Source organism: Anoplopoma fimbria, chromosome 5, assembly GCF_027596085.1.
Source record: "Anoplopoma fimbria isolate UVic2021 breed Golden Eagle Sablefish chromosome 5, Afim_UVic_2022, whole genome shotgun sequence".
NCBI classification, from domain to species: Eukaryota; Metazoa; Chordata; class Actinopteri; order Perciformes; family Anoplopomatidae; genus Anoplopoma; species Anoplopoma fimbria.
Genome location: NC_072453.1, coordinates 10,829,407 through 10,841,924, shown reverse-complemented (window position 1 = coordinate 10,841,924; position 12,518 = coordinate 10,829,407). Strand labels below are relative to the sequence as shown.

General features: G+C 40.7%; 1 protein-coding gene across 1 annotated transcript in view; it reads right to left on the bottom strand.

The window, feature by feature from the left end:
* The window catches only part of grid1b (glutamate receptor, ionotropic, delta 1b), a 428,151-nt gene extending 417,145 nt beyond the window's left edge, over positions 1 to 11,006 (bottom strand). The window contains 2 exon segments of the mRNA XM_054598809.1: positions 9,650 to 9,805; positions 10,941 to 11,006. Of these exon segments, the coding sequence (XP_054454784.1) occupies positions 9,650 to 9,805; positions 10,941 to 10,950 (166 nt within the window). The 5' untranslated portion in view covers positions 10,951 to 11,006.
* Between the last annotated feature and the right edge of the window lie 1,512 nt (positions 11,007 to 12,518).

The window sequence follows — 12,518 nt, the reverse complement described above, 5'->3', positions numbered from 1 at the left end:
AGAAGAAGGTTTTTAACAAGCTGCCACTACAATGAGTTACCAAACTTAAATTTGATTAAAAAAAACTTCACATTTCATTACTCCAATAAAATCTATCCATTTTTCTCTTTTTCATTCATTTAATATTGCCTCCAAATGGCATCCAATTTTAGAGAAACTAGCTGACTTCATTAAAATTAAAGATTAAAATGTTTTAACCTACACAACTATCTTCTTAATATCTTTATAATGAACACACACCACTTCATGGGAACAACAAGAACACATCAACTCAATAGTAGGATGTGCAGTAAGAGCTTGGCAGCTGTATCAGCAGTCATGTGAAAGATCCAGAGGCATGTAAAGACGGAGAGAGAGAGACAGAAACGGTCCAGAGGTAATCAGAGACGAGGAGGCCGACAGGTTTGATTGAGCAGAAGAAGAAACGGGGAGAAAGAACAGAGTTCAGTCCAAACGGAGACGTAATCCGACAGGAGGAGAGATTAGCTTTAGGGAGGGAACGTGAGCGGACGAGAGACCTTCTCCTTCGTTCGCTCGCTCTCTCTCCTCCAGGAAAAAAGTGGAGCTCCGACTCCCTCACTCTCCACTCTCGTGATGATTCTCCGCTGATTAGTAACAACAAGCAAGCTGCAGCAGTAAAAGCCTCCATCACAAAGAAACAGATGGCACTTTGAATGGAAGATAATTCAGATGTTATTGTGCCCATCGATAAACTACAAAAAACAAGCAGCTAATGTTGAATAATTGGGCCGTGAAAGAAGAGCAAAGAATTCTAATGAGGCAATTTTCTGTGTTTTCTCCAGAAGACCTCGGCTGCTGAAATGACTCGGTTCACTTTGAACACTTTTCTTCTTTTTTTTTTTCATAAATGGAACGTCAGCCGCCGTAAACGTGTCTCCTTCCTCTCACGCAAAAGGTCCCGAGAATCAACGAGGAGCCCGTTAAAGATTACTGGAGGATTCATGGTTCACTCTGAGACCTTTGCTTACAAAAACCATTATGGTTTCAAGGAGCAGCGCATCTATATTTATGAAATATTGACTCGTGAATTTAAAGTGGACGCCCACTAAGAACATGCCTCATAAAGCCTGTTGACATGATGCCAAATGTTCTATTGACAACAAATAAGCCGTTCTGCTGTGAATGGCAGATCATCAAAGACGGTATTTATACCCGTTTAAAAGGACTTTTCATGTCTAAACACTTTGTGGGGCTCTTTTGATTTAGTTAAAACCTTTAGATAACGTTATCCAAAGAGGAGCTCAGTGATATCATCATCATCTAACATGGGGTTATCTTCTTATTCTCCCACGAGGAGGACCAGAGAAAGACTAATCTGAGGGGAAATGTCTTTTACTGTCTGATACTGATCATTAAATCCATGAAATCACGTCATACATCATATCTGGATATAAAACAACACATATGATGATTCCTTACTCGTAATAAACTGACGGCAGCTAAAAAAAATAGTCATCTTTTCTTTTTTTTTGTGACATTCCCCCTTGTCCAAACAGAAACAGGAGTCTTTTAACTCCAACATCTTAAACATGTTAAAATATGTCACCAGTACGGAAAAGACAGACGGACAACACAGAATTCAAAACCATGGAAAATAAGTTCAAGTGGCACCTACAGTAGCTGAGGCACTCAAACACAGTCCACAAAAGTCAGTTCAGTGTGTGTGTGTGTGTGTGTGTGTGTTTATGTGTGTGTGTGTGTGTGTGTGTGTGTGTATAAAGACACGTGGGTAGCAGTGTAGCAGAGCTCGGCCCGGGGCTTCGTCTTCTGTGTCCTTGTGGATCTTTCATCCTTCCTTATCTTGCTGTCCTTCCCCTCCATCCTTCTTCCATAAGAGTTGTGTCTAATTCTGAACAGATTCCTCTATAGTGTAAATGTGTTTATTTTATTTATCGCCACTGGCAGCCTCGACTCTAACACAGATTGATCAGCTCTCCACACATATGTATTTGAAGGTCAGCTGTTGTTGAGATGAATCTAAGGGGTCATGAGGTTATTAGCTTAGAAATAGATTATAGACGGCGGCCATTTTTATGTGTAGTGTTAACATTGCAACCTTTCTGTATAAACTAAACCAAAATATGTCGCAGGGTCATGGTTTGGAAAGATTAAAACGAGCAGTGGAGTAACGTTAAGAAGCGTAGAGAATAACTGAATAGCAGCTGACAACTTAATGCTTCATTTATAGACTCTTGACACAGCGTAGGAAAGCACATTGGTTACAGAAAACAAGCTGAACAAAGTTGTCACTCATCTGTTGATAGCAGAGTAGTATTAAAGCATGGTGGTATTTGAATTCCACCATGCTTTGATGCTACTCTGGTCACAGAAAATGAGCTAATGGCCGACGGCAGCACTGTGTCTAAACAGAGAAGGGAAAGCTAACTAGCAAACTAGCTAGCCATCCGTCTCCAGAGCTGCATTCGCTCTCTTCCCCGTCAAGCGACAAAAACAACACATGGATGCCATTTTTCTTTTGCACCAATCAAATGAGCACCAGAAAAAACAGTTCCATGTCCGTTTACCTCCCATTTCTATGGGTGAGACATAAATACTGCTACTTAAAATGACTTCTCAGGTCATTATGAAACAATCTGCTAAAAGTAAGTCTTGAATGAACCACTCACACAGTTCATAGTTATGCAAATAAAAAGGTTCAATCCACAGACTGTGGTTGTGGTGCTTCTAGGTGTTAAATGTAAGAGCTGCATTTGAATATGCTGTACACTTAGTGTATTATCACCGTATTATTAACACTCCACCCCGGCTTACAGAAAGGATTCTTTCTCTAAAGTACTGACAGTATATCGGCCTTCCAATCCCCAGCCCGTTGGATCACTGACATCCAACAGCAGCAGGAGATCAGAGAGTGAAGTGATTACAGGCTTCTGTCTGGAGGAGAAAACAGCAAACATCAGAGCTGTTAGTCTGCACCAACAGAGATCACACAGTCAATTGACAGTTCACATTAGTGGCATTAGAGCGAGAACAAAGTGGCTTTTTTATTTTAAGATCCTTATCTAAGAGAACTGAGATGCAATCAACACGAGAAGTTACAGCAGCGGCGGTTGGAGCCGTTTTGAGATGCAGTTTTCATCATCCTCCAAGAGGTCGGAGTGTGTGGAGAGAGAACGCTGTCGGCTTCAGCTCTGAGTTGATAAATACTAATAAAAACACAATGTTGTTAAGCTTTGGGAGTGCTTTTAAAAAGTTATTATGTGCATGTATTAAATAAATCCAGGCTGTGCTTTACAGCGATGTCTGTCAACAAGTAGAGGCCAAAATCCAGTTTAATAATCAGACAAAAACTTAAATGTTGAACATGCTGCTAGTGGTTTGTCATTAACCTACCCAGCTATATTTAAACACACATAGAACATTAGAAATGAAAAACTATTTACAATTTTACCCAGTGTCTGATATTTTACACACCCAAACACACGAACACACACACACGAACACACACGTCTGATCCTGATCTGTGAGTACACCTGTTGCTGTAGGACAGGTGATGCCAATTTGTCTGCTGTGATCCAACAGCAGGAGCTGTCACTCAAATAAATACAGACAGCTATGAAACACACACACACACACACACAGACACACACAGAGATCGCATTGCGTTGTTCAGTGATTTACATGCGTTCTCTCCAGCGGAAGACGAGATAAGAGCTGAAAAATGTAAGCAGATCTCATGTGCTTAGTGTGTGTCTGTTTAGCGTGTGGTTGTGCGTCTCAGTATGACAACACCTGCTGAATCTAAAAAAAGTATCTTTATAACAACTAGAAATTTCAAATTAATAAAAGTGACTATGTTTTGCTTATTAATCTATGAAGAGGTTTTTTTTTATGACTAAAGAGAGAAATTTCTATTAATTTACGTGTAACTTTGCAAACATTTGACCAAATTGTAATATACAAAATCGTTTGAACAACCAAGAACCAGACACATTAAAAGAATAAACTGAACATATAAAAATGTCCTTTTTTTATAAGTAAATGTCCCCCCACTACATAACATCAAGAACCAAATAAGTGATAAGAAATGACAGCATTTAAAACACTTTACAGCAATTGGAAAAAGGAAATTAAATGAAAAAAAGAAAAGAAAAGAAACAAAAGAAACTCAGCCGACAGAAAATCTAAAAAGAATCTAAATTAAAACTAGAGGCCAAATGAAAACAAACAAACTTTACTGAAAGCAATTAAGAAAGCTGGAGGACAGAATGATTTGAAAGAAAGCCGAAAACGTGACGAGAGACGATGAAAAGAAAGAAAAGAAGATCAATGGGAAGGACACAAAGACAGAAATAAAAAAGGATGAAGTGAAAATGAAGAACATCACATTCATTTCTCCTCTAATTATACAGTAATGGAGCCGAGCCGGACAGGATCATAATAAGACAATTAGCCTAATTTGTTTGAATTGAAAGGCCAATTAAAGAATTAGTGAGCAGTGTTGGAAAGTTCATCAGATTATATCCGGCGGGTCGGGGAGTCGAGGTCCGCCGAGCCCCCCGAGCCGTACCACCGGCAGAGAGAAACGAACGGCGGATAACGGGACGTCTTCATGGAGCCGATCGGTGTTAAAAGGATTAGAGCTGCTGAGGAACAGCTCTCTGTCTTTAGCCCCTCTGTTGTAAACGCGAGGCCTGTAATCCGAGCGGATCGCTTTGACAGATGGTTGCAGTGAGATTTTTTATGTTTGTAGGCTTCGACGGAGGGTTAGTGGACGACCCCCCCACCACCATCACTATCTGAATAAACAGCCGCCTCTGTCATCACAAAAGGAGGCTTCGCTTTGAAAAGAAGACGAGTGAGGATGAACCAGTTATTCCGGCTGTGATGTCGAGATGGATGAGCTACTTTTGGCACCTGGTTTTTAGCACCGGTGTCTTTTCACAGAAATATATATTTGTTCAAATGTCTGACCTCCTTCTAGAGAAACTGTAATAAAACGCCACTCATACCAGTTCATACTTATAAAAAAAAACACGGTGCTAATCCATCGACCGCTACAAAGCACTAGACCGACGACACACAGCAATGGAAGCCAAAAATGTAAATACCAATCCATCATCGTTCTGCATGTCAACAGCTTTCCATGTTATGAGGTAGCTGGTTAATGGACACCTCGCAGAGGGATCAAACCGTCGACCTTTTGATTAAAAGGACAAACCGCTCTACCAACTGAGTCATAAGCTTAATAAAAAGAACTCTATTACTGCTGTAGATAAGCGGTTTTAATTTACATGGACAGAAATGTGATATATGTTGTCGTAGTTTTATTAGTTATTTTTAGTTTTAGTCCCTTTTGTTGTGAAAGTGAAATGATTCTTCGTTTATAACGAAAGATAAAAACGTCACAAATATATTTACCAGAGCTAAAGGTGACGTCTTGGGTATCAAATCAATAGGGCAGCCAAGAGTCAGCTGTGAAACCACACACACGTTAAGAAATCTAAAACTGAGCTGTATATAGTATATATATTTTATCCTTAGCAACACACACACACACACAGAGGCAGGGTGTGAATCCCACTCTCATTACCCATAATCCACTACAGCCTGGGCTGTCAGCGGGTCTCTGAGGACCGAGGATCATGGGAGCTCTGAGAAAGGTCAGGGTGAGAAAGTAAGCAGCTGGGCCATAATCGAGACACACACAGTCATCTAACCAACCTTTCACTAGAATGTATTGATCACGTAGTATTACACACACACACACACACACACACACACACACACACACACACACACACACACACACACACACACACACACACACACACACACACACACACACACACACACACACACACACACACACACACACACACACACTCTCCCCATCTCTCCATCCCTCTCACCCCTCCCTGTCCCTCCCAGTCTCTTTCACCTCCCAGTCTCTCCCCCTCTCCCTCTCTCTAACCTCCCAGTCTCTCCCCTCCTCCCAGTCACTTCCTCTCTCTCCTCCCAGTCTCTTCCTCTCTCTCCTCCCAGTCTCTCACTCTCCCTCCAGTCTCTCACTCTCCCTGTCTCGATCCCAGTCTTGCCCTCTCTCCCAGTTTATCCCTCTCTCTCTCATTATAAAGTAATCGCAAAAGTTCTGCCAATGACTCAACCATCTCCAAACTACATCCAGCACAGAACTAGATGTGTGTGGATCAGGGAGGATTATCACCTCAGCTAAACTACTTCCAGGAAGAAAAAAAAAAAGAAAAAAAAGAAAAGAAAAAAACCTCTGCACAGACAAAAATCAGGGTTGAGAACAGCTGGAACAGAAAATTGGAATTAGATGGCATTTGTGTCATCTGTAGCAAAGACCAGCAGGCTTCACACCTGGATAACATGGATCAGGCTCAGACAATAAGCAGAGGGGTGTGTGTGTGTGTGTGTGTGTGTGTGTGTGTGTGTGTGTGTGTGTGTGTGTGTGTGTGTGTGTGTGTGTGTGTGTGTGTGTGTGTGTGTGTGTGTGTGTGTGTGTGTGTGTGTACACACTCACACACACACACACACACCATAGTTAATGGCATCCGGTCGTCATGGGGCGAGTTAGCATTAGCTGTTGGCAGCCAGTGAGCGGCACAGTCCTGCTTGGCTTAATAACAGAGCTAATAGCCAACGTTAACGGAGGTTGCATTGAGGTTACATCACGATGCGTTCAAGCTCTATTTGGTAAAAATGAGTGTTGGGCAAATGTAAATGAAAGCGTCTTCATAATGTTTTCAGAAATCTCTTGTAAAATGTAGTTTTTAAATCGAGAAACTTGGGGTTCAAATCGTCAGGGATTATTAACGAATATTGAGAATCATAGAGTCTCACTGGTAATTGTATCGACCACTAAATTTGTCGCGACATCCCTACAGCAAAAGCAAACCTCTTTGCTGCAAAGCTGGAAGTAATCAATTAGGTTTCCAAATTGTAGGACGTAAAAAGAAGCAGAAGAAGAAAAAAGCCACAGAAACTGCATCAGAAACCCAAGAGGTCAAAGCTGAAGATGAGTTGATGATCGGACTGGAATGCCGTTTCATTTTTTCACTTTATTCTTCATTAACATTAACAAAGAAAAAATGCCTGAGAGTTGTTATTTTTTTAAGTCTTATTTCAATAACCAGTAGAGCTGCGTTGGTCCCCATTTAGTGGAAATGTTTCAGTCAACATGTTTGGTGCTCAGACGCAGTAAGAGGACCTCCCTTTTCTTAAAACCACCAACCACGCTCTGATTGGCTCAGCTGGTTTTCCAACCGATGAAACGGCAGCCAATGAGAACAACACCTGTCTAAAATAAAATCACAATGCACAGAAACACACGTAGACGATGAAAAGAATCAAGGAAACCTGAATTTCAAAGATTCCCATGCGAGTTCGCAGTGGCGTAGCTCTGCTAATGAACAAATCCAGAGCTGTCGTGTGAGCGTGTTAACGTTTCCGCTCTTTAATCAATGCATTTTCTCCCACACACTTTAAGTAGTGCTGCTAATGAGGGTCTCCACGGGTTCCGTGTGCTCTAGATTTCTTACTAACAACCATGACAGAGGTGTCAAAAGTCACACGGTATTGTCTCCAACGGGAGCTAATAACCGGCGTGATCCACAGCGAAAGAGTCAAGATGACAATGATGCAATGCAATCCAATGATTTGCAATGAAGTTTGTTAAATATGTACCACAATAATCAGATAAGCTACTGTGAATCTTGAGAAAGTGCTGCTTTTGTGGGCAACTTCACCGTGTTGATTAAAAAGAACCTGAGTCACGATATCAACAGTCCCAAAGTGTTTCTAAGTGCACTACATTGTCAGGAGGAGGTGATATTGAATTAGAGATAATACTTGTGTTGCTTTTTTAAAAGATATTCAAATCAAACGTGTCACTTCTCCCTCACTTCAAGATTTATCTACACCTCCGTCACATTAAAACCAAGTCTTCAGTCGCACAAATATCTGGTTCATCTAATCAGGAGGCTGTCCTCTCCGACCTCTGGTCTCCTCGGGATGAATCGAAAAACTGGCTGATGTTTGGGCTCAGAGTAACAAAAAGGTGAGAGAAAAAGCGTAAAAAGAAACTGATCATGTCAGGACAACAGTTGCCGTCACACTTCCTGTTATGGAGCCTGACTGAAACGACTAGGCTCTGCCTGAGGCGTTGAACTAAAATAAAGTGGATCATCTCTGTGAGCGTCGATATTTTCTAACATGAACAACTCGGAGTCGTCTCTCTCTGACCTCCTCTGGATTCCAGCTGTGGGCGAGATTCGTTCACGTTACTGAATATTGACGGATGGATCAAAGATGGTGCATTAACTGCATCACTGGTTGTTGCCACGTTTACCATATTTTACCGGTTACTGAACTGGAAAACTCTGCAGAAATCCATAAAACATAACAGACATGTCTTTATTGCATTGACCTTTGGGCAAGTTGTGTGTGTCAAAATATGATAATATCGTTATAGTTAACTCTGTATTATTATAAAACATTTTTCTTTTTGACATTTTGTTTATTGTGAACTTCTGCTCCTTCTGTTTTGTTGATTGTGTTATTGTAAAAGTTCCTTCTTCTCAGTTAATCCCAATGCCACTGCCTGAATAAAAGCAGATAATATTCAAATAAAAATATTCTTAAACCGCTTCAATGTTTTTGCTTCATTTTCTGTTGTGGAAAAGTTTTCACGTAATAATATCATGATTTTACCTGCTTATTGTTCAACGTCGTCAACAACAAAGCCTTCGTCCTCATCACCACATTTGCATCTTTATCATCATCATCATCATCATCACAACACATGTCAATACCTTTTAATTATCATCAGTGTAAACATTTGTTTTCATCGTCACGTTAATCAGCAAACAAAGGTGATCTTCAACATTCGCATCATAATCAGCATCGTCTCAATATTTATCAGCATCATGATCAAAATTTGTTATGTATCGTCACCACAATCATCATCAATACGGCATCATCCAAGTTATCTGGAACAAAACCATCACTTTACCACCATAAACTTCATCATCACTGGTTTTTTTCTGGAGCCAGCATGAACAGAAACACTTTCATTCTGCATCAGATTCACTCGTTTCAAAGCTCAGAGGCCGACAAGTTTTTTTGTTGGCGATAACTTGGAAAGTGATATCTTGACTCCCCCCCCCAGCTTCCTCTGCACAGAGGAGAACCAGGGCCCGGCCCCAGACAGACCCACAGAGAGAGAGAGACAGACAGACAGAGGGACGTGAGTGACAGAGCGTCTCAGATAGAGAGCGAATCAGTCTCAAAGGAAACGATAAGGAGGCGAAGGAGCGGCTCCGCGGCGCCGCATCAGAGCCCAACGGCGTCCTCCGAGAGGAGAAACGGAGCGGGCAGCACATCTGAGATCTAAACAGCATTCAGGAGGTCGATACCTGGGTCATTAGCCAAGAGAAAACCTCACCCAGAGACAGAACCAGCAGAACCCTGAAGATTAACAAGGCGAAGCAGGTAAGACACTCTCTCTCACACACACACACACACACACACTCACACACACACACACACACACACACACACACACAAAACCAGAATCTGCAGAAGCACCACAGTCGAGGCCACGTGGTCACACAGCGTAAACACGCTTCAAACACGGCGTCCTTACCTTCCTGCACCGCCTGGAAGGGGTTGTTGGGCTCGATGAGCTTGATGGAGTGGGTGATCTTCTCGCTCTGCAGGACGTCATCGCTCAGACTGAGGTCCGACACGGCGAGCTGGAACACCTCGTCATCCCGCACGGCGTTCTCCTCGAATATTGCACCTGGACAGGTCGGGGAGGAAAAATAAAGATTAGGACACTCATAAAGGGGAAAGCAGTCTGACTGACAGCAGGAGGCGGGTTTCCGGTCTCCATAGCAACTCAACTAGAGCTGAAACTATTTGAACTTCTGGTGAAAGGTGATGAGAATTTTTTTCTATTTATTGAACCACAACTTTTTATAAAGTATCTGAGATATTATTGTGAAAACTATAATCAGCAGGCTGATCAATAATGAATATGATCTTTACGTGCAGCCCTAAACTCAACTACAGTACTGACCATCGAGCCACACAGGGAATAGAACCTGTAACCTCTAGGTTTTTTATCTATCCGTTTGCATGTTAGGAATGATCTGCAAATCCCACCAGAATTTCCCATGATGCTTTTAGTCAAAGCAAGACACCTTGGATTTCAAACAAAACTGCAATCAATCAAAAAACTTTCTGATTCACTCAATACTTAAACAGCAGAACTTTTAACGCGTGCAACTCAAAGATCCTCTCCATCTGGAGTAGGAATGCGTGAATTAAACAGGGAATCAAACTACAAACCCTCAGCCTCAGCACTCTAAATAAAAAATCTCCATAACAACATCATCATCATGCTAAAATTAGACCATTAGACCATTTGAAATTGTTCCTAACATTACACACAAACCACCAGCTGTTTCTAGAACATAGATCACGACATTTCATCTCAGTCAGCGGCTGCAGCCTCATTAAATCTTCAGGTGAGCGTGTTTAAACACGGTTCACTATGCGGTGAGCCCACTTTACGTCTGATCTTTTTGATATTACTGTTATTTCTCTATTTTGTGACTTGTGTTCAGCTCCTTTCTTTTAATAGATACATTACATGTTTCAGCATCACATTTGCACCTGACAAAGTGCAGCAATCTGCCTCTCTGTGACCTTTTACCTGACTCTATAATAATAATAATAATAATAATAATAATAATTTAATCCAACAGCCTGGTCTTCCCTTTGGACATAAACTGCTGTTGTGCTATGAAGCTACTTCATCATAAATAATATTTATCTTTTAAATGTCTGAATTAGTCCCTTTGACCTCTATTCATCCCCTCCTCACACTACTGTAACTAGCCGTGTGCATATATTAATAAAAAAACCATCACCTGAATCCATAAATGTGAACAGCAGCAGGTTCAAAGGGAGAGAAACACTCCATTCATAACTTCCTGTTAATCCTTTCCCGCCTCAGCTGGCGGCCTGACGCGTTTTAATTAGCTATCAATTAGCAGCAGGTGTTCACTAATTGAAATAATAATAAAGGCTAAATATTAGTAATTTCCTCACATTAGCTTCAGGTTAGTTTGTCTTTAACAGAAAGACAGAACAAACATATATGTAAATACGTAAATATTTAGCTGGAGCACTTTTCTTTTTTTTTATGTTTTATTTGTGGAATTAAACCGTCGACGCTGCGTTGGTATCCTCGCGCATTAACCTTCACACACGGACCATTTACCTCCAGCAGGTCGCGAGCTCCGTTCCTCAGGTGAGGAAGATGAGAGGAGCCTTCTTCTTTGAATTATTTTTTAATAACAGCTCGGTCATCTCTTCACGTGCTGTTCGGCTCGTTTCAGAGCTGCAGACTGACTGCGTTCAGTCACGTTACAGACAGAGAGAGAGGCGGTTCCTTATAGATCAGGTGATCAGGTGATGAGGTGATGAGGTCACCGTCCGGTCCTATCAAACTTCTATAAGGTACTTTTTTTTAAATGTATTTACAATGTGCTGAACAAAAGAACCAGAATAAAACAGTAATATAATTAAACATGTATGCAATAAAATTGAATAAAATAAGATAAGATAAATTAGTCCCGCAGCGGGGAGATTTACAGGATTACAGCAGCATAGAGTATAGTGCAAAACAAGAGATATAGTAAAAGAAAAACAAGATAAAAAATAAAATGAAATAAAAAACAAGTATTATAAATAAGCAATAAAAAAACAGTAAAAGAAATCCACAAAAAAATCCACATATTAATACATTTAAAAAATATTAATATTATAATCCAGGCGAAGTTAATTAATATAAACTAGTGAGTGCTCCACTAATAAGAACTAAACTCAAACTCAATAAAAAACTTTTATTTACGACACAATGAATCATTAATTGAATTATTAACCTTTATGTTTAATGCTAATACTGATAGACGTACGTTTCAAAGTAAACTATAATCTCCAGAGATAATCAGGAGTCTTTAAACATCACACTTCCACTGTGTTTCTGTTTTGCTGCAGACTTGTTTGGTAAAACAACAAATGACATGATCAGGGATTTGAGGCTTCTTTAACCTGGGGGGCCTTTTCATGTGAGACAGAGACGTACCACATATAAATCTAGTTTCAAGATCTGCTGGCTCTAATGGGGCTCCAGGCAAACTGTAATTAGGAAAGCTTTATATTTTACTGCATGGGCATTTGTGAGTAAAAGAAAAAGTGGTTTAATGGGGGCCCTCAGCTCATTTTGGTCTCAGGGCCCCACTGCATGTTAACGATGAGTCAGGTCTGAAAATGTTTGTTTACTGAAAACTTTTACTGTAAGTAAGAAAGGAAAGGAAAGAAGGACGTTACTCCACCTCCTTCTCAGATTCATTCTGTTGAATCTATACCCAGTTTTTCTTAATGTTTATTCTACACAAACCACTTATGTAAAACATATTACCTCCTGCTACATTACATCTGCT